The sequence below is a fragment of the Carcharodon carcharias genome, chromosome 15 (genome assembly GCF_017639515.1).
Source record: "Carcharodon carcharias isolate sCarCar2 chromosome 15, sCarCar2.pri, whole genome shotgun sequence".
In the NCBI taxonomy this organism is placed as follows: Eukaryota; Metazoa; Chordata; class Chondrichthyes; order Lamniformes; family Lamnidae; genus Carcharodon; species Carcharodon carcharias.
Genome location: NC_054481.1, coordinates 120,886,653 through 120,913,792, shown reverse-complemented (window position 1 = coordinate 120,913,792; position 27,140 = coordinate 120,886,653). Strand labels below are relative to the sequence as shown.

The following is a 27,140-nucleotide window of genomic DNA, read 5'->3' as shown; positions in this document are numbered from 1 at the left end:
TGCATGATCTTTCTCATACCCTTCTGTTAAATCTTTCCTCAAATACTTATCCAATTTTCAAGCATTTGCTGATCCATAGAGACAGTGGGAACTTTATTGTATGTCTTTTTCATACCATATCCACTCTTTGAAAACCATAATATACAGTTGTCTGAATAACGTAAAGAATAGTCATTTACAGCTTGACTTACAATCTTATGATTAGTTCAAATCCTATGCCAAATGAATCACAATAAAATGTGCAAGTAAAGTAATTCATGGGTTAGCATCATGAATGTTGTAAGAACCCAACCACTTGACTTAATGTTCCACAGAAATGGAAGGAATTCTGCCACTTTTACCTACGCTAGCCTACATGCAAATCCATTATTGTGTGGACTCTTACTGCCCTCTAAAATGGCCCAGATAACGGGCTCTTTTGCATTCTGGGTTCAAATCATGTTATAATGCCTCTTCTGATCAAATTCCTATGTCAGCTGATTAAAAAAAACAGGTTAAAACAACCCTTAAAACAGCAGGCAAAACAAATCCAAAGCAATGTGCTTATTACTAATCCAATCTTTTTGTAATTTATGTAAATTCCTAAAAGGGATGAATGACCCCAAGCTATAAAATAATCCCCCCTCAAAAAGCTGGATTTTTTCTAGATTTCCAAAAGACATAAAACTATCAATTTAATACTGTACAATTAACCAGTTGTATTCGAAAGATGACATTCCCATGGTCTTAGCAGGACACAAGCCAGCCAGCCTCTCTATTTGTTCTAGTCCCAGATCAAGCCCATAATCTAGGCTTAATACTTTACTAAAGTCCCGAGGGAGTGCTGCATTTTGTTTCAGATAAGGCATTAAAATTGAGGCTGCATTTGACAAGAGTGTGGCATCAGGAGCCCTTGTAAAACTAGTCAATGGGAATCAGGGGGAAAATTTCCACTGGTTGGGGTCATACCAACAAAGGAAGGTGGTTGTGGTTGTTGGAGGGCAATCATCTCGGCTCCAGGACATCACTGCAGGAATTCCTCAGGGTAGCGTCCTCAGCCCAACCATTTTCAGCTGCTTCATCAATGACCTTCTTTCCATCATAAGATGTTCACTGATGGTTGCACAATGTTCAGTACCATTTGCGACTCCTCAATGCGGTGGTGAGTAGTGATATAGGGGCAATAGATCGTGATGAGGAATCAGTTTGGGTGGAAATAAGGAATAGCAAGGGGAGAAGTCACAGGTGGGAGTCTTCTATAGGCCTCGAAGAGTTGCCTCACTGGAGGACAAAGTATAAATTGGGAAATAATGGAGGCGTGCAAGGGCACTACAATTGTTATGGGTGATTTTAATCTGCATATTGACTGGATAAATCAGATCGGCAGGGGTAACATGGAAGACGAATTTGTAGAGTGCTCAGGGATTGTTTCTTAGAGCAATACATTGCAGAAACAACCTGCGAACAGGATATTTTACATCTAGTGTAGAGGTGGGATGAATAAGAGATATTGTAGTTAAGGATCCTCTAGGTAGCGATCACAATATGGTAGAATTTCAAATTCAGTTTGAGGGTGAGCAACTTGGGTCTCAAACCAAGTGTCCTCAGCTAAAATAAGGGCAATTACGAGGGATGATGAAAGAGTTGTCTAAAGCGGGCTGGGAAAATAGATTAAGGGGAAGGTCAATGATGAGCAGTGTCAGACATTTAAGCAGATATTTCATCACGCTCAGCAAAAATTTATCCCGGTCAAAAAGAAGGACTCAATGAGAAGGATGAACCACCCATGGTTAACAAAGGTGGTCAAGCAGAGTATCCAATCAAAAACTAAGGCATACTAAGCAGCAAAAACTAGTGGTAGGCCAGAGGATTGGGAATTTTTCAGGAACCAGTAACGGATGACTAAACAGCTAATGAAGAGGGGGAAAAATTGATTATGAAAGTAAATTGGCAAGAAATATAAAAACAAAGCAAGAGCTTCTATGGGTATATAAAAAGAAAGAGTGGCTAAAGTGAGTGCAGGATCCTTGCAGGATGCGACTGGGGGAAGAGAAATGGAGAACAGGGAAACGGCAGATAATTTAAACCAATATTTTGCATTGGTCTTCGTGGAGGAGGACACTATAAGCATCCCCAATATATCAGAAAAGCAAGGAGCTAATGTGAGGAAAGATCTTTTAACAGTCTCTATCACAAGGGACAAAGTATTTGATAAACTAATGGGACTAAAGGCAGACAAGTCATCAGGACCTGATGGCCTGCATCCAAGGGTTTTAAAGGAAGTGGCTGCAGAGATAGTGGAGGCATTGATCAAAATACTCCAGAACTCTTTGGATTCCGAGAAGGTCCCAGCAGATTGGAAAACCGCTAATGTGACGCCCCTGTTCAAGGAGGGAGAGAGGCAAGAAGCAGGAATCTATGGGCCAGTCAGCCTAACATCTGTCATTGGGAAAATGCTACAGTCCATTATTAAGGAAGAAATAACAGGACATTTAGAAAAGCTTAACACAATCAATCAAACAGAATCAATATGGTTTTGTGAATGGAAAATCATGTTTGACAAATTTGCTAGACTTTCTTGAGGATATAACAAGCAGAATTGATAAAGGAGAACCAGTAGATGTAGTGTATTTGGATTTCCAGAAGGTATTCGATAAGGTGCCACATAAAAGGTTATTGCACAAGATAGAGCTTACGGTATTAGGGATAATGTATTAGCATGGATTGAGGATTGGTTAACACACAGAAGACAGAGTCAGGATTAATGGGTCTTTTTCAGGTTGGAAAGATGCAACTAGTGGAGTGCCACAGGGATCAGTCCTAGGGCCTCAATTATTTATTATCTATGTTAATCTCTTGGAGGAGGGGACAGAGTGTAGTATACCCAAATTTGCTGACGATACAAAAATAGGTTGGAGGGCATGTTGTTGATGAGGAAGGACATAAGGAATCTGCAAGGGGAAATAAATAGGTTGAATGAGTGGGCGAAAACTTGGCAGATGGAGTTTAATGTAGGAAAGTGTGAGGTCATGCACCTTGGTTGGAAGAATCAAAAGGCAGACTACTATTTAAATGGAGAGAGACTCCGAAGAAGTGCAGTACAGAGGAATCTGGGTGTTCTTGTGCAAGAAACACAAAAAGTTAGCATGCAGGTACAGCAATTAATTAAGGAGGAAAATGGAATTTTGGCCTGTATTGCTAGGGGGTTGAAATTTGGAAATAGGGAAGTCTTGTTACAACTGTACAGGATGTTGCTAAGGCCACACCTGGAGTGCTGTGTACAGTTTTGGTCCACGTATTTAAGAAAGGATATGCTGACATCGAAGGCAATTCAAAGAGATTCACTAGGCTGATTGCTGAGATGAAGGGTTGACTTATCAAAAACGGCTAAACAGGTTAGGCCTTTATTCATTAGAGTTTAGAAGAATGAAGAGATGAAGATGGAAACTTGTGTGTAGATGCAGAGGCTGTGGGAAGGGTTTTGAATGAAAATTTTGTCTCCGTGTTTACAAAGGAAAGGGAGGATGTAGATATAGTAGTCCAGGAGGAACACAGTGAGATATTGGATGGGATAGTCATAAAGAGAGAGGAAGTACTCGAAGGGTTAAAATCCTTGAAAATTGATAAGTCACCAGGGCCAGAAGGATTGTTTCCGAGGCTGCTGAAGGAAGTCTAGGGAGGAGATAGCAGATGCTGTGAGGATGATTTTCCAATCTTCACTAGATACAGGGGAGGTACTGGAGGACTGGAGAAATGCAAACATAGTTCCATTGTTTAAAAAGGGATCAAAGGAAATGCCAAAAAATAATAGGTCAGTTAGTCTTACATCGGTGGTGAGCAAATTAGTAGAATCAATCCTGAGAGATAGGATTAACTGTCAGGTGGAAAGACATGGACTAGTCAGGGATGGTCAGCATGGATTTGTTAATGGAAGGTCTTGCCTCACAAATTTGATTGAATTATTTGAGGAAGTGACAAGAAGGGTTGATGAAGGTAGTGCAGTGGGTGTTGTGTACATGGATTTTAGCAAGGCACTTGACAAGGTCCCACATGGCAGATTGGTCAGGAAAGTAAAAGCCCATGGGATTCATGGTAATGTGGCAAACTGGATAAAAGGTTGGCTTTGTAACATGAAACAAAGGGTAATGATCAATGGATGCCCTTGCGAATGGAAAGTTGTCTCAAGTGATGTTCCACAGGGTGTTGGGACCCTTGCTGTTTCTGTTATATATTAACGATTTGGACGTGAACGTGGGGGGCATGATTGGGAAATTTGCAGATGACACAAAGATTGGCCGAGAAGTGGATAGTTTAGAGGATAGCCATAATCTCCAAAAAGATATAGATGGGTTGGTGGAGTGGGTGGTAAAGTGGCAGATGGGTTTTAACGTAGAGAAGTGTGAGGTCATACATTTAGGGAAGTCAAACAGTTACAGGGATTACACAATAAATGGAAATATACTAAGGGGGGTAGATGAAGTGAGAAATCTTGGCGTACAAGTACACAGGTCCCTGAAGGCTGCAGTTCAAGTAGACAAGGTTGTAAAGAAGGCATATAGAATGCTCTCCTTCATTGGTACAGGTATAGAATATAAAAGTAAGGATATAATGTTGGAATTGTATAAAACATTGGTGAGGCCATAACTGGAGTATTGTGTGCAGTTCTGGTCACCACATTACAGGAAGGACGTAATAGCTCTGGAGAGAGTGCAGAGGTGGTTTACAAGTATGTTGCCAGGGTTAGAAAAGTGTAGCTACGAGGAGAGATTGGATAGGTTGGGGTTATTTTCCTTAGAATAAACAAGGCTGAGAGGTGACTCAATTGAGGTGTACAAAATTATGAGGGGAATAGATAAAGTGGACAGGATAAAATCATTTCCTTTGGTGGAGAATTCTAGAACCAGGGGACATAGATTCAAGATAAGTGGCAGAAGGTGTGGGGGGCAGGGGGAGACATGAGGAAGAACTTTTTTTTTTAACGCAGAGGATAGTGGGTGTGGAATTCACTGCCCAAGTTAGTGGTAGAGGCAGAAACTCTAAACTCTTTTAAAAAGTACCTGGATCTGCATCTTAAGTGCTGCGGGCTATGGGCCGGGTGCAGGAAGGTGGGATTAGAGAGGGCACCTGGGTGTCCTTGGGCTGGCACGGACAAGATGGGTCGAATGGCCTCCTTCTGTGCTGTAACTTTTCTATGGTTCTCATGAGGGGTGATCTTATTGAAACGTACAATAATCTGAGGGCACTGAAAGCATTTAAAGAGAGGTAAATAGATCTTTGAAATATTAGGGAGTGGAGGGCTATGAGAAGCTGGGATGAAAGAAGAGCTGAGGCCTGGGGCAGATCAGCCATAATCTTATTGAATGGCGGGGCAGGCTTGAGGGGCCAAATGGCCTACTCCTGTTCCTATTTCATATGTTCCTCAGCTACTGAAGCAGTCTGTGCATATGCACCAAGACCAGGCCAACATTCAGGCTTGGGTTTATAAGTAACATTCGCGCCATACAAGTGCTAGGCAATGATCATCTCTAACAAGTGAGAATCCAAACATTATGACCACAGCAGATGTTAGTTGCTGAGCAAACCAAATCCCAGAGTGAAGCTTGGCTTACGGGCCATGCCCACTTTTTTTTTTAAACGCTGAAAATTAGAAGAAAATATACTGATCTCAGCAGCAAGAAATCCAGTGACACTTTTGGGATTTAAAAAATTAAAAGCAGAAGTTTCATTAACAAGAAGAAAACTTAAACACACAAGACTACAGTCATACAGTTAAAATTGGTCTTACAAAACATTCCCCCAAAAGACTCCCAACTGGGTCAGACCCACAATTAAACACCTTCCAGGCAACATTCCCTTACAGATGTTTAACTACAAAAATCCAGTAATATTACCCAAAGCAATTTACCCAAAGCTGCAGCTTTAATAAAGGCATACCACACGATCTCAAGCTCCCTTCCACTCTGCTATGGAAATTCAAGACTTCGGGACAAGACTGCTTTCTGCAGCCCAAGACTTTTCTGGCTTGACTGGCTGGCTGATTCAAACTGCATCATCTCCCAGCGTAGAGCTGTTTCCAGGTCTTCCTCACAGAGCCAACAGCCATCCACCAAGCTCTCCACAGTAACTCAAATACCTTTTCCCCACTTTCTTCTCGGGTTCACATCTCTTTGAAACTCAAATCCTTTCTGATATAAAACCTTTCATGTTTCTATTTTGTCTCTGCTTTTGGATCAATGAGATGTAACATACCCTCTTCTGTTTACCCATGGAACTCTTATAAGATGCAAAAATGTTTCTCGCCACTTCTGACTTCCCTTTAATATTCAAATGAACTCACAACTTTAAAAATGTAAATATTAGATCCAACCTATTTGCTTGTACCTCAAACCCACCATAATATCTCATTACAAGTGCACACCTCCTAGACCATATGTCTCTAGTAACTTTTCCTAGCTTAATCAAATTATTTACACAGCCTTCTTCACAGAACACAATATTCCCCAAAATATTTTCAAAAAAAAAAAATCACCCATTCTCACACAACCAGCTCCTCAACGTTCAATTGCATTACCATTTGCTGTATCCCCTACTATCAACATCCTTGACCAGAAACTGAACTGGACCAGCCACAGAAATATTGTGACTACAAGAGCAGGCCAGAGGCTAGGAATTCTGCAGCAAGTAACTCACCTTCTGACTCCCCAGAGCCTGTCCATCATCTACAAGGCACAAATCAAGAATGTGATGGAATGCTCACCACTTGCCTGGATGAGTACAACTCCATCAACATCAAGGAGCTCAATGCCATACAGGATAAAGTAGCCCAATTGGACCCCTTCCACCACCTCCAACATCGACTTCCCCCACCACTGACACAGTGGCAGCAGTGTGTGCCAATACAAGATGCACTGCAGAAACTCACCAAGGTTCCTTCCACAACACCTTCCCAATCCGTGACCTCTACCACCTAGTAGGACAAGGGCAGCAAATGCATAGGAACACTATCACCTGGAAGTTCTTCTCCAAGCCACACATCATCCGGACTTGGAAATACATCACTGTGCCTTCACTGTTGCTAGGTCAAAATCTTGGAACTCCCTAACAGCACTGTGGGTGTACCTACAACACATGGACTGCAGGGGTTCAAGGCAGCAGCTCACCACCATCACTTTCTCAAGGTCAATTAGAGATGGGCAATAAATATGCCAGCCTAGCCAGTGACACCTGCATCCCTTGAAAGGGAAAAAAACCCTGTCTGCCTCTTCAGGTGGTTATGAAAGATCCATTTTTGGCAGAAGAGCAGAGTGTTTTAAGTGTTCATCCTCAACTAACATCACCAAAACAGATTAACTGGTCATTTCTCTCATTGCTGTTTGGGGATCTTGCTTTGCATAAATGTGGTGACTGTTAAAATACAAATTAATTGGAAGCAAAGCATATTGGGACATTCCAAAGGTTTAGAAGGCACAATACAACTGCATTTTTCTTTATAGCTTTCAATTGCTACAAGAGACCTTTTCAGTTTGTCCTTTTAATGAAAATGATGAACTCATCCAAAATCCCAAAGTTACTTGATGCTTTTCTCTAAGACGAGCTTAGAGACACTTATTGCAGATATGTTAAATCATTGTACAGGAACAATATTGGATGGAGAATTTGCCCCAGCAATTCTATTTCAATTTTTAAAAAATCCATTGATTAGATTAAATGTTAAAAAGTTTGAAGCAATATCAAAAATAGAGCAAAAGTACTTAAAAAAATTGGAGGAAAGTTGTAAGTAATGGCTAATAGCAAGTATGACTAAATATAAAAAGCTTCTTTACTGCAATATTGCAGTTATTAAACTCCCCCTGACATCTAACACCCATCAGCGCATTTTTACAGCGTCGAAGTACTTGAGGCGAAATCTACAAAACAAAAAAAAGCAGCTAATTCAGGGAGCCTGTTATTTCCTTGGTGCTGCCAGTTAGGTAAGGTTTGGTAAAACAGGAGCATCTTTGGCTCATTTGATCTCCAGGATCCTTTTCTTTACTACTGCTTTAAATCCACCTGAACAGATAGACAGGATTTCAATTTAATGTTCTGACCCAAAGACAGAACCTCTGACAACATAGCACTCCCTCAGTACTGGATTTCAATTTCAAAGCCCTCCTACAGGATCGGAGCACATAATCTAGGCCAGTGATTCTCAAACCAGGGTCCACAGAGTCCTGGGGAGGTCTGTACAGGCTACCAGGTAGGTCTGCAACAAAGTGAAGGTCAGAAGTGGGCCTGGTGCGAGTCAGAAGCAGGTGCGGAGTTTGGCTGCTATATATGCAATGCTAAATGGGTTGTCGCGCCGAGAGGAGTGAGTTGAGACTGGCAGGGAGATTTCCAGGTAGACCAGCAGTTACCAAGGCTTATGGTGGGTGCCAGGTGACTTCAGCCTTGATCAAGAGAGGAAGAACAAAAGTAGGTATCTGACTGATATCTGCAAATAATTAGGTCTTTCTAAAAGCACCATTAAAATACTCCTTGCATGCAATACTTCAGTATTATATAGCATTATAATTTAGATGGGAGGCTGTGATTACTACAGCAAGCCCTCACTTAATATTGTTTCACTTTAACATGATTAATAAAATAATGCCACTTTCACTTTAAAGTCATTTGCCGCAGACTACATTTTATGGTTTGTCTGTGCCCAAAACCTTTCCCAGTGTTTCTGCTCTTGCTCTCAATCCCCAACCAACTGCCAGTTTTACCCTCCATCTGACCTCGACCAACACACCCCCCTTCCCCAAAAATGTTATTCTCCAGCCCCTGCATTGCTCTCCAGCCTGGCTTCCTGCTCTTTTTTAAAAAACCAGGATCTGTTTTCAGCTGCTATGCTCCTGGCTTCGGTTCTGAATTGAAGCCTCTGCACTCCATCTAGTGGCAGAAGCTAGTCAGTGCAGGTAGTGCCAGGATTCCAACAGCTTCCGGCACCAACCAACCTCTGACCAGACTCCATCTAGTGGCAATCTAAAATTTCTGTACTGAGGTGAGTGCAATGTTTTTAAAATTATGAGAATGAAGTAATTTGCAAAATAAACTAAATCAGCTAGGAATGCACAGTACTCCACACACATGGTATAGAACTTCAACTTGTATATTGGTTCCTTTGGACATTTGGTGCCCAGAATAACCAAACTTTGGGTTTAACATTGATCCCTATGGATACCCATGATTCAATCAAAGTCGCCAATTTTCAGGAATGTAACCACAACTTTAAGTGAGGACACCCTGTAATCCCATTGGAAAATAGTTCTTTTAACCCTCCCCCCCCAAAAAACATTCAAGGACCACGGATCTAGGCCAACATTTGAGCACAGAATGAGAAGGCACCGCATTGTTGGAGTACCTTTCTTTGGAGGTGATGCTAATGTAAAGAACATACTTTTTATTTTTCTTGGATTATGGCTTTAAAATTGGACTATGACTTTAAAAACCACAATGGCTGAAGTTGAAGGACATGTTCACTGGAGCAGGATGAGGTATATATACAATGTTGCTATCCTGGAACATAGTGTGCCATGGAGGATAGGGATGGTGCCAGAAAGGAGTTGTGGACTAGGGGAAACTGCTTGATGACAGCATTTTAATTGGCTCCTGACCAGGATTTTGTGTGGCAGCAGTGCAGGCAGAACAGCTCCTAGCCTGCAAAGAGGGAAGGCCCGAAACCTCCCTCTCCTGTGTTTGTAAGATTCCAGCAATTCTGCCAGAATAATTCGCTGGCTATCCCTCACCTCCCTGTGACCTGCTTTATCTGAAAAGCCCTGTCAAGAGGAAAAAGGGGGAAGATCACCAGTAGAGACATTAAAAAGCAAGTTTTTCAACTAGTGAACCACAGACTGAAACTGCTAGGAAACTACTTTGTGTCATCAACAACAAACTGCAAGTAATTTGGGAATACATCAATCAAAATCAATTCATCTAATCCCATATTCCAGACTGGTGCTATTGAACTGTTTTATCTCATCCTTAAAATCCATGTTTTCCATATCTTGTGTGTGCATTTGTGTATAGGGGTTAAGAAGGGATAGAGTTTAAGTTAGTTAAAAGTTAGCAGTTCATATTCCTTTCTTTTGCAACTGGTTAAGGACAACTTGTTTAATAAACAGTTATTTACTTGTTAAGTTTACAAATCTGGTGCTCATATTCTGTTAACCTAAATTAAATAGTTAGGCAGATTTGGGTAATTTGGTGGTCTAATCAAACTTTACACATTCCTTTAGGCTCGGGGAGCAGTGGGGCTTGATATTACAGCGCACTATCCCCAGTGAATCATGACACTAAACAAAAGTCCCATTTGAAGATACAGGTGGACATCAAAGATTCCATGGCATTGACTAAAGAAGGGCATGCCGTTTCCACAGAGGCATGGTTAACATTTCTTAAGGTAGGCATTGGTCTTTCACCTCTGCACCACAATTCAAATTTAGCCCAGATTGATGGGTTGGAAGTCTTCTGTGTTTGTTGACTTTAAGGGGCTGATATGAATTTTAGTTTCCAGGGGGCAAGGACACAAAAACAGACCTTAATTTGGGCACTAACTGGTATTGAGGTGTACTAAATGGAAAGATGTCACACTAGTGCTACAAGTGGCATTTCACTGAGCTCAGGGCTGTGGCATATTGATGGGTCAGAGAAGAAGGAGCTTTATTCTGCCTTAAACTGCACCATACCTGCTTGACACACAGAGCAGATACTTGAAATAGTCTGCACATAATGGGTACTCCAGGTGTCCTCTGACAACCAGAGCTCCACTATACGTTCTGCAGGGAAAAAGCCACCATTTCTGAGTGTTCATAGCAATGAGCCAGTCAGTACAGCCAGGCTAGCAAGACTTAGGCCCAAGTAATGCTGGTTTGGCAGCACTACTGAATGGACTTTAATATAGCTAGAGAGCTTTCTTGTGACAATATATAAAACTGTAACACAATGCAGACTGTTCACTTCCACATCTTTCATAGCACAGTGCACCAAATTATGTTAGTACAGTTTCCATCATAAAGTAAGGACATCTCAGGAGGACAGCACAGGTGGTGCCAGGTGAGAGGGCATAGCAAAAGTTAGTGATGAGCTGGGAGTGGTTGAAGGGGTGAGTTGCTTTTAAGGTGTTTCAAATAGGGAAGAGAAGGTAGAGTGCATAAGGTTGGTTGGGGATGCTACAAAGCATGCAGGGTTGTGAAACTGAAGTAGGGAGAAGCAGTAGAGTCAGAGGGTACAGGATTGTTTTTTCAGTGGAGATGATCCTTCAGATTAGGTGCATTTAAGCAATGTCCCAATCAGAAGATAGGAAGGATATCGCCATTAACCTGGATACTTTATAAAATTATTTTTATTTTGAAAATGGACAATGCTTTACCCTGCCTAGCCATGACTCATATCAGAGGAATTTCTAGTCTTCAGAAACCAGCAGGGAACTTGTTATCTTTAACAAGGTGCTAATGCCCTTTGTGACAGCCAACAATCACATTCCAAAGAAATGCAGCAATCCCCTTTGCATTTCTGAGGCAGAGCTACAGCCATCAGAGACATCATGTCTGCAAAGGACAAAAGGGACCCTGACTCCTCTATTAAACACCTCAAGATTCCAGACCTTGGAAAATACATCTTTGGCCAACACCCAGGCAAAGAAGTGGGAGTTATATCACGTGATCTCCCCAAGCTGCCAGAACCTGTAACATTGCCATGTGGAACTGAACTCAGGCAGTCTACTATTTTATAATCTAACAGGTAGCAGCAGAAAGTGCTCTGTCCAGTGAAGTGCCTGGCCCTCATCTATGCTGAACTATTGGAACATTGGAACTTCTGCATCTATGCCTTCAACACTAATTCGTCTCTTTGTGCCTTCTCTCATCATGGAGTTCCTTGCTTCTGAAAAGTCGGATCACCCTGCAACAGTTTCGGTCTGCTAACCTCAGAAGAAATACGTCACTGGACTTTTGATTCTGGACTCGTGTGAAACTATAACTTTTCCTTTTATCGTGGTCTTGCTCTGTGCCCCTTTCTTTCCTTTATCCCACTTTTGTTGTATGTGTTGCGAAAGCCCTTTCAGGCGTTGTGCGCACGCATATAAAATAAACCAACTTTCTTATTTTACCTCATCGAGTTTGCTGAGGTGTTATTAATAGAGGATTGGATCACTCCAAACTGAAAGGGTGGGTAAACACGCCACCACTTATAAAGGGGAAATCAGAAATCAAAAACACCTTTTCCGTTTATGGACAGATAGTGACTGGAGGAATCAAGGCCGTTTAAATTCATCCCCCTCCGGTCTGTAACAGCAGTGAAATAACTTGAAATGTTAGATAAAAATCAGTGGTTTGGATTGAAGCAGCTTTTAAAAAAAAAACATTGTGCAATTGAGAATTCTATATGGACAGGAAGAAGAGGCCACAGAAGGGAGGGAAAAATGAAACCACATGTTAGGTTTTCACCAATGGAGTTAGAGGAGAAACAAGCCAAGTAACAGACATGGAAGAACAGGCTACATAGATATGGAGTAGGAAGGCTGGATTAGTGTCAAGCAGAACACGAGGCTGCACATCATCTGGTACAACCTGCGAAATTCATTGGAGAGTTTAATGTTGCTGGGCGAATGATGTGGAGAGTTTCAGTATAACCAATATAGAGACTTGGAGATGGAGTTGGTGGCCTGAGTAATACACTCATACATATTTGGACTTGAAATTCTGCATAAGTTATTCTGTTGGCTCCCTGCTGCCCTCCACAACCTCAGGTTTCCTGCTGGAAGCAACAGGGAACATGCAGTGCCATTTCCACAGATACCAATACTTATTTTGCACACACCTCTGTACAATTCTATGCCATTGACAACACTTCAAACGCATTTCACTGACTGTAACACACTTCGGGATGTTCAGAGGTCATGAAAGATGCTATATAAAGTCTCTCTCTTTTTTTGTCTAATCCTATATAACTACTCTTCCATACAACTGCTGCAGGGGCCCATACTATATATTCAAGTGCAATTCTTTATAACATAATTCATAGCCAAAGTCTGCCAAAGACTCCATGAACATTGCACTGAAGCAATGAAAACATCTAATTTTGGCTGCCTGAAGAAATAACCTGAGGTTTGCTGCCACCTTGTGGTTCCTCTCCTCAAAGTGATTGCTTTACTAATAATAAATAACAATCTATCACATACAATTCCAAAATTTTAACCTAAGTTTTGAAGATATAATTCCACATTTTTCCCCTCAAAATCTTCAAACCAACATCCTTGCTATAGCTAAAATAGTGAGAAACTTTAGAATAAGGTTCATTAGGTTCAATGGAGTCTGTTTTCTGTTCATAGATAAACCTCCACCTTTGCTTTCCTATCTCAACCTATCAATCAACCCCTTGTCTCTCTAAACACATCTAATTGCTTCTGAACACATTTATACCTCCTGCTTCAATCTCCTTCAATTACAGGACTGATTACCCTTTAGGTGAAAAAGCAACACCCCACAACCCAAGTTCCATCATTATGTAATTTTTAATTGTTTTGTATTATGATTATCTAAATGTGAAAGACTAAGATGGATTAGGAAAAACCTTCATATTTTCATTTGTTGAAGCATGGACTATAGGGGGTGGTAAAGGCACTGAGCACTGTTAAAGAGCAAGTAGACATTTGAAACTGAGGAAGACACAACAGGGCCATTGGAGAGTGAGGCAACGCAATTATTTTCAGATTGTTCCAAAAATGAATCGACACAGATACGATGGACCAAATAACCACCTGGTTCTGTAAATATCTTCAAGTTTGTGCATCAATTTGTTTTTAAAATTCTTAGTTTTGATTAGGTCATCCCTGAGGCATTCCTTCTTTCCCAACAACAAATCACTGATGCCAGGGATTGTCAAGCTGGAAATGCCTCACATAACTACCCTAATTCCACCTTCCTACAGCACCCCAGATATCGTACCTGGTTGGCGTCATATAGAAAGCCTTTCTTCAGCTGAAGTAGGGCAAGCCTAGCCAGGACTGAGGATTGCTGAGGGTTCTTGCCAAGAGAAACCAGCAATGTCTTGTAAGCCTCTTCCATCCATCCCAGCTGGTAGAGAGCATCTGCAGACAGAATGCGGGAAATCTCATCTGATGGCTCCAGTTCCAGCAGCAATAAAGCTAAGTAATGAACACCCAATGCATCTCTAGGAGTAAGCAAACATGTTTGGATTTAATAATCAAGACTTTTTTTTCCCCTTTAAAACCTATCAAATGTCTGATTAGAACTTTTTTTTCCCATATGGGTCTATTGGCCTTGTGTCAAGTATACAAATATTTGACTTTAAACACACAGATTGCAAACAGCCTGTGCTCTTGTCCGACGTGCACCATCAGACAAGGCACCACGACAGGTAAACACTTTGCATTATACTACTACCAAAGAGGCAAAGTGATCTTGAATCTATTCCAGCAACCTATCCAACCTGGATACATGGGGATAACTCGTCTACTCTTCTTTAAAGTACTATCATAGGACTTATATTATGCACCTGGGAGGTGGATGGGGGGTCTCAGTTTAAGGTCTCTTCTGAAAGACCACACCTCTGATGGTGTGGTACTCCCTCAGTACTGCTTGGGAGTGTCAGCTTAGATTTGTGTCCTTCAGTCCTAAAATAGGGCTTAAACCATTGGACAGATGACTTTGGACCTATGCATTTCACACCTACCAAACGTCAGGTCTCAAATTACTCATTCCCTAATTCCCAGCATATTGTTTCCTAGAAGAAATCCATCTTAAATGATACAGGATTAGTTGATATTTTTTGATTAAGAGGCTGCAGTACCCTTCTTTGAAAGAAAAGCCATAATTTCCACGTTCTGCACTTTTCTTCCTTAACCCAGCACTGGCTGAGGGGCTGGAGTGTTTTTTCCGAAGGATTTTCTGCCCTTCTTCCTGCAGGACCTTGTACAGGAGGCCTCGCTGGTTCCAGGGGACGTAGGACTTCACAAACAAGGCCACTTCGTCCAGCCTCAGCCTGCTGGCGGTGATGTAGTCCAGGGCTGTCAGGTAAGGGCTGCCGGACAGCATTCGCACCAGGCCCCGGCCGCACATGGCCTTAACACAGCTCCCGGGATGTGGAAGATCGTGTTCAAGGATGGACTGGAAATCCTCGAGGGCCCGCGCGAGGTCCCCGGCGCGCAGGTGGGAGAAGCCGCGGAGGACCAGGATGGTGCTGTGGTAGGTGGTCGGGTCGGCAGCGAGCAGGCCCTGGCACAGCCGGAGGGAGCTCTCGGCCTCCCCGCAGAGCAGCTTGCAGTCGGCCTGTCGGATCTCCAGGTCCCGCTTGTTCTCCGGTTCGATGTGGGCCACCAGCTGGAGCGCTTCAAGGACGGGCCGAAGGAGCTCGGCTCCCCCGTCGGATCGCAGGTCGGCCCGGCAGCGCACCGTCGCCTTGTACTCGGAGAACTGGGCCTCGATGAACTGCTTGGCCCGCTCCACCACGCTGTGCGGCACGAAGAGCTGCTCGAAATGTTTCCTGGCGAACGCCGGGCTGCTCTCAAAGGCCGACGCTAGGTCGTGGATCACCTCCCTGTCGCGGTTGCCCACGGCGAAGTGGGCAGCGGCCCGGCCGATGAGGAGCAAGGCCTTCGCCTCAGGCTTCGAGCGGCCAAGGCCCGGGGGCCGCGCGAGCGCCGCGCTGCCGCTTCCCGCGCTTTCCTCCAACCGCCGCTTTTCCAAAGGGTGCGCGGCGCACGCCCGGTGCGCGCTGACATCACGAGACGACACGAGCGAGAGGAAATGGCGGCAATCGCTCAGCAGCCCGGCCGGGCGGCCAATTTGTTGTCTCCCTTCATGCAGCGATATGTAGTCGTCGAAGGCCCGCAGGATCCGGGGCAAGTCTCTCTTCTGCCGTGCGATCACGAACGCCACGGTCTCCTCCTGCCGCTTGACGAAGGCCTGCAGGTAGTCCACCACACCGTTGGCCGAATGGCTGTCGGAGAGGACCCAGGCCAGGGCCCTGGTAAGCAGCAGCTCCAGCGAGTGCCTCGGGTGGGCGTTGAGTAGAGCGTTGCAGCGGCTCACCGCCTCTTGGTGCCGCCCGCTCCTCAGCAGCGCGTCCATCCTCAGCACCGAGGCCGTCAGGTTGCTGGGGCTCAGCGTGGAGAGGAAGACGGCGGCCACCCCCACGCTGACGGGCGCCTTGCCCGCGGGCTCGCCCCCCGCCTGCCTCGGGACCCAGCTTTGGTCGGCGCACCAGCCCTCCAACACTGCCAGCACGTCGCCCAGGCCGAGCTCCCCCAGGGATTTGACATGCTGGACGGTCGTCTCGGCGCTCTGGCTGAAAGCTATGGTGTAACAGGCGGCGGCTTCGGCCGGAGAACCGCTCGCCAGGTACTGGTCCCCTTTGGTGCAGAGCTGGGTGGGCAGCTCCTGTTCAGACATCACCACAACTGAGCTGGCATCCCACAGATTTACACGTGAGCAAATTCCTCCGTACCTGCAAAAGAAAAATGCAAAATTTGCAGATTAGATCGGTAGAAGTCATCGCCATGCAACGATTTTAATCCAACCTGCCCCTTGGGTAATTAACGGGATTCGTTTTACATCCATCCACGTTTACCCTCCATTGAAGTCTTTGTCGAGTATAAAACTGGCTTTCCACCCGATCACATCATTTTCCCACCCCGCTGGTTAAATGCTTTTATGCTTCCTAATTCAGCAACATATTCAATATTTGCAAGGCCCATAGCGCATTGCACCAATACTGAAGAATGAGAGATCCCAGTGATAAGGATCAAAGGATAACACATTGGGAAACAGCCTTGAAGAGTCATACGGTTTCGAAACGTTAACTCTGTTTCTCTCCACAGATACTGCCAGATCTGCTCAGTTTTTCTAGCATTTTCTGTTTTTTTTTATTATGTTAGGAAACATGTAGGTTAATAGAGCATTAGGTTAGAATTCTGAGAAAGAAAGGACTTAGAATATGAAACTTTTGATCACTGGATTTTAATATGGTGAGGAGGAGGAAGTAATGCAAGATATTTAATTTGAGATTAGAAGGAATAAATCACAGTTTAGAGCATTGACAATAACAGAGTCAAGGAAGACTTAAAGCAGATTGAGAGATTGGAGGTTAGAGGCGAGAAGAGAAAAAAATCAGCTAACAAGCAAACTTAAGCGTCAAAGTTCAATTTTAAAGTGGTAGCCTTAAAAATTAGAACAACTGTTCAGATAGCGAATTGAGCAAGCACTGCTGGGTTAAATACAGACCAGAATAGGAGTTATGTGATCTGAATTTGGAGTCACTACCACAACTTGCAGGAGATGGGGGTCAGGAGACCAAATTGACAGTGTGCCTAAATTTTAATGGATCTGGCATGGAAATTGAGACCTTCCTTCTTTGTACAGCTCAATTTATCAAGTCTCCAGAACATAAGACTCCTTGATTTTGATATAATTTTATCACTGGTCTGCAAACCATGAGATAAGCAGTAAGATCAACAGTCAGGTAGTGAAAGATTGTATTGTCTTTAAGACTTCAGCAATCGTGTGGGCATTAATGATGGAGAATGAAACAGTCTTCTGACAACAGATAACATTATCACCAGACTCAACTATGGCTTTACAAATCACACATTAAAGGCAAAATTGCAGTAATCTTCCTACCTTGCACAACCGAATCACTCACAACTGTGCATCTTCACCCATCTTTACAAGCTAATCTTGAGGTCTTAATAAAGTGAACTGTCTTATTCACAAGAATTCTGATTTCGGGTGCCTGTGTGGAGTTTGCACATTCTCCTGGTGAGATTCTTCTGGTTTCCTCCCATCGTTCAAAGACTTGCTGGTTAGGTGGATTGGCTACAGTAAATTGTCCTTGTGTGTGTGTGCACACGTGCTCTGTGATGGACTGGTATCCCCTCCTGGATGTACCCCACCTAGCGCCCATTGCCTGCCTGGAGTATATCTTAGTTTAATTATATTTGAATGAGGAAATTGTGTAGTCACCTCTGTTGGTGACACTGAAGCAACATAGCCCACCCTTATTGGTTTACTTAAAATAGGCAACTGATGATTCTCTTCCCCTGCAGACACTATATTTACATAACTAGGTGAATGATAGCAGACAAGGCTAAACCTCAGAAGGACAAATATAAACTAATTATCAGTGCATCAGCAGAGTCTTTTGTGTAGAAGTCAAATAACATATTCCTAACACAATGTGAGATCCCAATCAGTACATTTACACTGGGCTTTTTTTTCCCCATTTAATCTACCCTTGATATGTACATAAAGCTGGCAAAGTCATATTTATGGCTACGATAATGAACCTTCATCTTGAAAGGTGATTGTACAACAGAATGGCAGCTTGCTAGGCTACTTCAGATGGCATTTAAGAGTGTGTGAGGAGGCAGGTTTCCTCCCTGAAGGACATGAATGAACTGGTTTAAGTTTAAATGACATCTCAATGATGGGCTGACAGGAGGAAAACTAATAATTTGCCAAATTGGGATTTGAACTCAAGACCTCTGAGTTACTCAGTAGTTAGCCTGTTTTCTTCATTGTAAGGGCAATCCCTGGAGGCCAGGATAATAGCAGTAACTAAAATGATTTCATAAATTTCCAGACAGGAGATGGCCATTCAACCTATTATGCATGTTGGTGCTAGCTCCATATTGCAGAAATTTATTCAAATCTCTTTTCCATGTGGGGCTCTGGTGGAATGCATGCCATATCCTGATAGTTCCACATAAAACAATCCTAGTAGTTTTTGTATTAACTTCGTTCACCAATTAACTGACAAAAATACCCTCTGAAGTCTTCTAATAATTAAATTGAACTAAGTAAATCCAAAACACAATGTAATAAGATATTTGAGGAAGTAGTTGTCAGCTGTGACTCAGTAGGAACCTCAGTTCAAATCCCATTCCTGAGATTTTTTTTTGGTACCATTCCTGAGATTGGTGCACATATCCAGACTAACACTTAATGAGGGAGTGCTGCACTGTTGAAGGTGCTGTCCTTTGGATGTGACATTTAAACTTGGGCCCTGTCTACCTTTTCAGGTGGTCGTAAAAGATAGAGTGGCAATTTATAGAAGAAGAGCATGGTTGTTCTACCTGGTGTCTTGGCCAATATTTATTCCTCAATCAACACTGATTATCTGGTCATTATATGAACATATGAATTAGGAGTAGACCATTCTGCTCCTCAAGCCTGCTCTGTCATGTGATAAAATGGCTGATCTAACTATGCCCACCAAGCTATTTTCCTGTCTACCCCCATACCCTTAGACTCTTGATTGGCAAGGGAGTCAGTCTCGGCCTTAAAAATATTCAATGACCCTACCTCCACCGCTTTCTGGGGAAAAGAATTCCACAGACCAATGACCTTCAAGAAAAATTCTCATCTTCGTTTTAAATGGGTGACCCCTTGCTTGTAAGGTGTTTTACAAAGTATAATAATTTTCAAAATTTTTTTGGTTTATTGGGAAGAAGGTTTATGGGTGTGAGTATAGTTGGTCCTGTCTGTTATTTAATTACATTTGGAGTCAAATAGACTGCAAGCTTGAAATTATCAAAAGAAGTTAGATGTAGAAATATGCTTGAAATTTTAATGGATAAACATGGGTGCTGGCTTAGCATGTAAAGTGTGAAGGCAATTTGATTTTTTTAGATAAATGAAGGGATTGTTTGAATTTCAAAGGGATGTTAGTCTTCTTACAACTAGCCAATAAGCAAGGCTGTGTGTGTTTATTTTTCCCCAAAAGACTGACAGTATTGGCAAAGTTTATATTATGAGGAAGATACAGTTTCAAAGACATATGGAACAATAGAATTTAATATATAAGGAGAATGAAAGGCTGTGTGTCAGGAGAAGGCCATGTAAAATCCAAAAGGAGTGTGTGAAACAGCCTTCAAGAAGTCTCCAGCCATTTGTGCATAAGTCTGCTGTATAAAGTAACTGAAGTTGGGGAAGCCATTTGGAATTCCACTGCCAAGTGGGTACTGTGTTAACTTGCTGATTTTGTTTTAAATCTAAAATCTATTTTGGACTGTTGCCTTAAAGGGGGTGTGTAACTGGGATTCAGGTTAATTCAGAATTTTAGGAGCTATAGTAGTAACTAATTTATAGTCTTATGTATGTGTTTGAAATCTTTTATTTTCTAAAATATCTCAAGGTCTTGGCGGACTTACTATTTCCAAATTCAATGCACACACCTCATAATAAATACAAATTGTAAAATCGTGATAGCACGACTAAGTTTCCCTTGTGGATTTAGTCAGCCTGGCACACATCATCTGCCATGTCATAACAAGTGTGTCCACTAGTTTTAGTCACTCCCACAAAGGGAACATTCTCTCAGCATCCATCCCATCAAATCCCCTCAAGATTTTGCATGTATCAATAAGATCATCTCTCATTCTTCTAAACTCCAAGGGATATAGGCCCAGCCTGTGCAATCTTTTCTTGTGAGATAGGCCTTTTACCCCAGGAATCAGTCGAGTGAACCTTCTCTGAACTGCTTCTAATGCTATTATATCCCTTCTCAAGTAAGGAGACCAAAACTGTACACAATATTTTGCACGTCTCACCAATGCCTTATACAATTGCAGCAAAGCAAAACAGTCTCATATAAGAGCTAGGCCTTTTAAGACTGAGACGAGGATTTTTTTTCCACTCAGAGGGCAGTGAATCTTTGAATTCTCTACCCTAGAGGCTAATTGATTATATTCAAGACAGAGAATGACGGATTTCTAGATATTAAAGATAATCAAGGGATATGGTGATCATGTGGGGAAAGTGACATTCAGGTAGACAATCAGCCATGACCTAATTGAATGGCAGATAAGGCTCCTCCTCCTATTTCCTATGTTCCTATATCTGTACTTTTATATTTCATTCCCCTTGCAATAAATGACAATAGTCCATTTGCCTTTCTAAGGACTTGTACCTGCATAATAACTTTGATTCACGTACCAGGACATCCAGATTCCTTTGCAGTCTTTTCTCCATTTAAATAATATACTGCTTTTCTATTTTTCCTGCCAAAGTGAACAAATTCAGTTTCCTACATTATTCTCCATCTGCCAATTTTTTGCTCATTCACTTAACCTCCCTTTGTAGATTCTTTGTCCTCCTCACAATTTACTTTACTGCTTATCTTTGTGTCATCAGCAAATTTAGCAAACATATGTTCAGTCCCTCCATCCAACTCATTTATACAGATTATAACTAGTCGAGGCCCAGCACTGATCCCTGTGGCAATCCATTGGTTTAAGCTTGCCAACCTGAAAATGCCCCAATTATCTAATTCTGCTTCCTGCTCTCATTGTTTGTGGGAGACTTTGCTATGGGCAAGACTCAGATTTATTACAACAGTGTCTATACTTCAAAAATACTTAATTGACTGTGAAGTGCTTTGGACATTTGAGGTCACGGAAGGCATTATATGAATACAAGTCTGTTTACTGGCTGTTGTTCTGGTGTAAATGGCACTGATAGTAACATCGCACATGATGTTCCCCTAATTTAAAAACAACTTGGACTTACACAGAATTTACTGTAGGAAAACATCCCAAGACCTTTCCCAAGAGTGTTAGTAGATTTAACACTGAGCCACATAAGGAGACAGGACAGATAATCAGAAGTTTGATCAGAGGTAGGTTTTCAAAAGCATTTTAAAAGGAGGAGAGTGAGCCAGAGAAATTTAGGGAAAGAATTCCAGTGCTGGTGGTGTGGCAAAAGAAATTGAGGATGCACAAGAGGCCAGAATTGGAACTATCATTGTTCTTGAACATTTGCAGAATTACAGAGATAAGGGAAGAGGAGAGAAATTTGAACATACTGATGAATTTTGAGGGTCACTGGATGGGGAGCCAATCTAGACCAAAAAGCACCAATAATGTAGAGAACAGGACTTGGTACAAGTTAGGATATGGGCAGTAGAGTTTTGAACTCAACTTTGCAGGAGGTCAGTCAGAGGGTTTGGAATAGTCGAATCTGGAGTTCAATCCAAAGCAAACTCAGTACAATTGACAAGCAGATTTGTACCTGCAGTCTAAAGCCACCCCCTAAATTATTGATAGTTCAGTATTCAGGTAATCTGAGAGGCTATTGGATGACTGCTGCAGAAGATGCAACAAAAAGTTGCACTGATGCAGGGACTGACCTGAGGCATCTTTGGCATGCCTCATCTGAAATCCTGATGCTGATGAATGTAACATAGGGATGGGGAATCTACGACCCGTGGGCCGGATCTGGCCTGTTGCTCAATTTCATCCGGCCTGCAGCAAGATTTCTAAAAACCTAGACTTATGACGGTAGTGCTTTCAAAATAGCATTATCATCATAGTTATGAATTAGCTTTGGATAAAAACATCAGCTAAATTGCTATAATATTTAGCAATATAATGTTCAAATTCAGCCATTGTATTAAAACAGGTGAGTTGAACGTTTTTGTATTATCTCAAAAAAACTAAGTTGATTTTTGTGCGCGTATGTGTGCGTGGCCCGCGACTAACTTTGTTTATGTGTAAATGGCCCATGTAACAAGGGAGAGCCCTAGTAAAAGTGAAGACAATGGGAATTGGTTGGTGGGGGGGGGGGGGGGGGCGGTGTGGTGGCGGAACTCCACTAATTTGAATCACATATCGTACAAAGAAAGTTGGAGGCCAATCATCTCAGTCCCAGAACATCACTGCAGGGTAGTGTCCCAAGCTGAACCATCTTTGGCTGCTTATCAATGACTTCTCCATTATAAAAGTTCAGATGTGGGGGATGTTCGCTGATGATTGCCCAATAATCATCACCATTCGAGACTCCTCAAATACTGAAGCAGTCCATGCCCGTGTGCAGCAGGACCCGGACAACATTCATGCCACACAAGTGTCAGGTAATGACCATCTCCAACTGGAGAGAATTTAACCATCATCCCTTGACATTCAATGGAACTACCATCACTGGATGCTCCACCATCAACATCCTGGGAGGTTACTGTTGACCAGAATTTGAACTGGAGCAGCTAAAAGAGCAGGTCAGAGGCTGAGAATTCTTCAGGAAGTAACTCCCTGCCTGACTCCTCAAAGCCAGTCCACAAGACAAGTCAGGAGTATGATAGACTAACTCTCCACATGCCTGGTTGAGTGCAGCTCTAACAACATTCAAGAAGTTCAACACCATCCAGGACAAAGCCTGTTTGGTCAGCACTCCAACCGCCACCAATGCACAGTGGCAGTAGTACATATCATTTACAAAATGAACTGCAAAAACGCCTCAAGGTTTGTTTGAAAGCACCTTCCAAACCTGCAACTTCTACCACCTAGATAGATAAGGATAGCAGATACTTGGGAATATCACCTCCAAGCCGCACCCAAGCCTGACTTGGAACAATATTGCCATTCCTTTACTGTTGCTTGGTCAAAAACCTGGAACTTTCCCCTAACAGCACTGTGGGCTTACTACACCACATGGACTGCAGCAATTCAAGGTAGCGGCTCACCACCACCTCAAGAGCAATCAGGGATCAGCAATAAATATTGGCCTTGCCAGTGACGATCACTTGCCATGAAAGAATAATAAAAAAAATTCTCCAATGCTAGTGCACAATATATCCTCAAGGCAGGAACAGTATGATCCATTAGTGTGTATAACAGCATATCATTGTCACTGACTCTCATTGCCATGGCAGGGAAATGATAAAATTTGATCAAACACAAAAAAAAATCTTCAAGAGTTTAAAAAAAAGCCAGATCCTTAAAAAGGTATAAGCACGAACCATAGTAATATCTGCTAATTTAAGAAGACAATTTGTAAAGGGGCCCATTTTCATGAAAATATGTTAAAAAAAATTGTTCGGCGAGAAATAGCCAAAAAAGCACTGATTTACATCATTGTTAGCATTTCAGAAGAAAGTTTGTCATACTCTTTCTCAGAAACATGACCAGTTACATCCTGCTTGTTATTGGTGCTGAAACTCATACAGACCTACTTCCAGTTATTCTATACCTTCAAATAAAATCAAAGTTTGCCAGGTGTTTTGTAAAGACAGTGCTGGGCTAATATGTTTTACTATATTTTAAGAGCCTTTTGAAGAAAACTTAACGATGTAGTTTTAAAAAACTTTAAAGCCCATGTCTCAACTCCCTGAGCCAGTTAGTAAAAAAAACTTCAAAATTTTCCCTTCCTTTACCAATAGCATGCGCTCTTGACTTGAGGAATGGTCCCTCATCTATCAGATCTCTAGAATCTTGCTTAACTGACTGATGATCATGCAAGAGAGACTAAAACATGAATATCAGCAAGCTATTCAATTGTGGGAGGTCTTATGGTGCAGTGGGTAGTGCTTCTGTCCCTGAGCCAGAAGCTTCAAATTAGAGTCTCACCCAAGGACTTCATGCCAAGGAAGTTGCATTCATAAAGTGGCCAAACAGATTAATTCTCAATCTGCAAATTCTTCCAACTCTCACCAATGGCAAGCAAGAAGAATGGGAGATATTTCTGGTCAGCCACATAGGGGAGGAAAATTGGAGCTTCTACCATCACTATCCATAGTTCCAGACCAACACATACACGTAAAAGTGCATATTGCCTCAACAACGCAGACTCCCTGAATGATCTATAATACATCACTATTCGACTGTGGAATGTCACTGCTCAACACCATTCCCATTCACAATTGATGTCTGTACATGCTTTCCAGCAAGATTCAACAAATAACAATCAGGACTGTGGACAGTGACCAATAAACCAAGGGCATATAGTCCCCACTCCCATAAATGAGACTGCTGGGGAGGTGGTATTGTCACTGGACTAGTAATCCAGAGTAATTTTCTGGGGACCCAGGTGGAATGATGGTGGAATTTGAATTCAATAAAAATCTGGAATTAAATGAATGTTGTAAATAAGCTATTTGATTCACTATGTCCCTTAGGGAAGGAAACTATCCTTACCTGGATCAGCCCACAGCAATGGAGTTGACTCTTAAATGGCCTAGCAAACCACTCAATTGTATCCAACCACTAGAAAGTTAATAAGGAGTGAAACTAGATAGACCATCTGGCATTGGAAATGACAGCGACAAACTCAGCCCTGTTGACACTGCAAAGTCTTCCTCGCTAACATCTGGGTGCTTGTACCAAAATTGGGGGAACTGTCCAGATAGTCAAGCAACAGTCTAGCAGTCATACACCGAATCATTCCTTACAGATAACGTCTCAGTCACCATCCCAGAGTATGTACTGTTCCACCAGTAGGACAGACCCAGCAGAGGTGGCGGCACAGTGATATACAGTCAGGAGGCAGTTTCCCTGGGAGTCCTCAACATCAACTTGGGACCCAAAGAAGTTTCATGCATCAGGTGAGCCATGGGCAAGGAAACCTGCTGATTACCATGTATCGCCATCCCTCTCCCCGCACCCCAGCTGATGAACTCTTCTATGTTGAACACCACTTGGAGGAAGCATTGAGGGTGGCAAGGGCACAGAATGGGTGGGGGATTTCAATGTCCATCACCAGGAGTGGCTCAGTAGCACCACTACAGACTGAGCTAGCTGAGTCTGTGGCAGGTCGTGAGGGAACCAAGAGGGAAAACATTCTTGACTGTCCATGACAGTATCGATATCCTTAGATACTGAAGCAATCCATATCCAAATGCAACAAGACCTGGACAATATCTAGGCTTGGGCTAACAAGTGGCAAGTAATGTTCGTGCCATGCAAGAGTCAGGCAATAACCATCTTCAAAAAGAGAGAATCTAACCGTTGCCCCTTGACATTCAATGGTGTTACTACCACTGAATCCCCCACTATCAACATCCTGGAGGATGATCATTGGTCCAGTTCAGCTTCTGGTCAGCCATATACATACTGTGTCTAAAAGAGTAGGTCAGAGGCTAGGAAACCTGTGGCAAGTAACTCATCTGACTACCCAAATCCTGTCCATCTACAAGGCACAACTTAGGAGTGTGATGGAATACTCTCGACTTGCCTGGATGAATGCAGCTCAAACAATACTCAAGAAGCTTTACATCATCCAGGACATGGCAGCCCACTTGATTGGCACCCCATCCACAAACATTCACTCTCTCCACCACCACCACCACACAGTACCAGCAGTGTGTACCAATGGCTTAGTGGCAGGTAGGGTGTGATGATCAAAGGTTGTTTTTACAATTGGAAGCCTGTGACGAGTGGTGTACCGCAGGGATTGGTGCTGGGACCTTTGCTATTTATAGTGCACATTAATGATTTGAAAGTGGAGGTATGATCAGCAAGTTCACAGATGACACGGAAATTGGTGGTGTCGTAGATAATGAGGAGGAAAGCCTTAGATTGCAAGATGATATAGATAGGCAGTGCGGTGGCAAATCAAATTTAATTCTGAGAAGTGTGAGGTGATGCATTTTGGGAGGACTAACACAACAAGGGAATCACAATGAATGGCAGGACCCCATGAAGCATGAAGGATCAGAAGGACCTTGGTGTTCATGTCCATAGATCCCTGAAGGCAACAGCACAGTTAGATAAGGTAGTTAAGAAGGCATATAGGATACTTGCCTTTATTAGTTGAGGCATAGGTTATGTTGGAGTTGTATAAAACACTAGTTAGGCCACAGCTGAAGTACTGTGCGTGGTTCCGGTCACCACTATAGGAAGGATGTGATTGCACTGGAGTGGGTGCAGAGGAGATTCACCAGGATGTTGCCTGGGCTGAAGCGTTTCAGCTATGAAGAGAGACTGGATAGGTTGGGTTGTTTTCCTTAGAGCAGAGAAGGCTGAGGGGGGACCTGATAGACGTATACAAAATTATGAGGGGCATAGATAGGAAGAAACTTTTCCCTTTAGCGGAGGTGTCAATAACCAGGGTGCATAGATTTAAGGTAAGGAGCAGGAGGTTTAGAGAGGATTTGAGGAAAAATGTTTTCACCCAGAGGGTGGTTGGAATCTGGAACACACTGAGGGGGTGGTAAAGGCAGGAACCCTCACAACATTTAAGTATATAGATGAGCACTTGAAATGCTATAACATACAGGGCTACAGGCCAAATGCTAGAAAATGGGATTAGAATAGGTAGGGTCCTGATGGTCAGCATGGACACAATGGGCCAAAGGGCCTGTTTCTGTGCTGTATCACTCTATGACTATCTCCAATGACAATGCACTGCAGGAAC

The 27,140-nt window shown here is 42.7% G+C and overlaps 1 protein-coding gene across 1 annotated transcript in view; it reads right to left on the bottom strand.

Annotated features, from left to right (window-relative positions):
• ttc34 (tetratricopeptide repeat domain 34) overlaps nt 1-27,140 on the bottom strand; it is a 112,216-nt gene that overhangs the window by 78,590 nt on the left and 6,486 nt on the right. The window contains exons 2-3 of the mRNA XM_041206998.1: nt 14,809-16,464; nt 13,944-14,169 (exon numbers count right to left, since the gene is read on the bottom strand). Coding sequence (XP_041062932.1) covers nt 13,944-14,169; nt 14,809-16,409 — 1,827 coding nt within the window. The 5' untranslated portion in view covers nt 16,410-16,464. The remainder of the gene's footprint in view (nt 1-13,943; nt 14,170-14,808; nt 16,465-27,140) is intronic.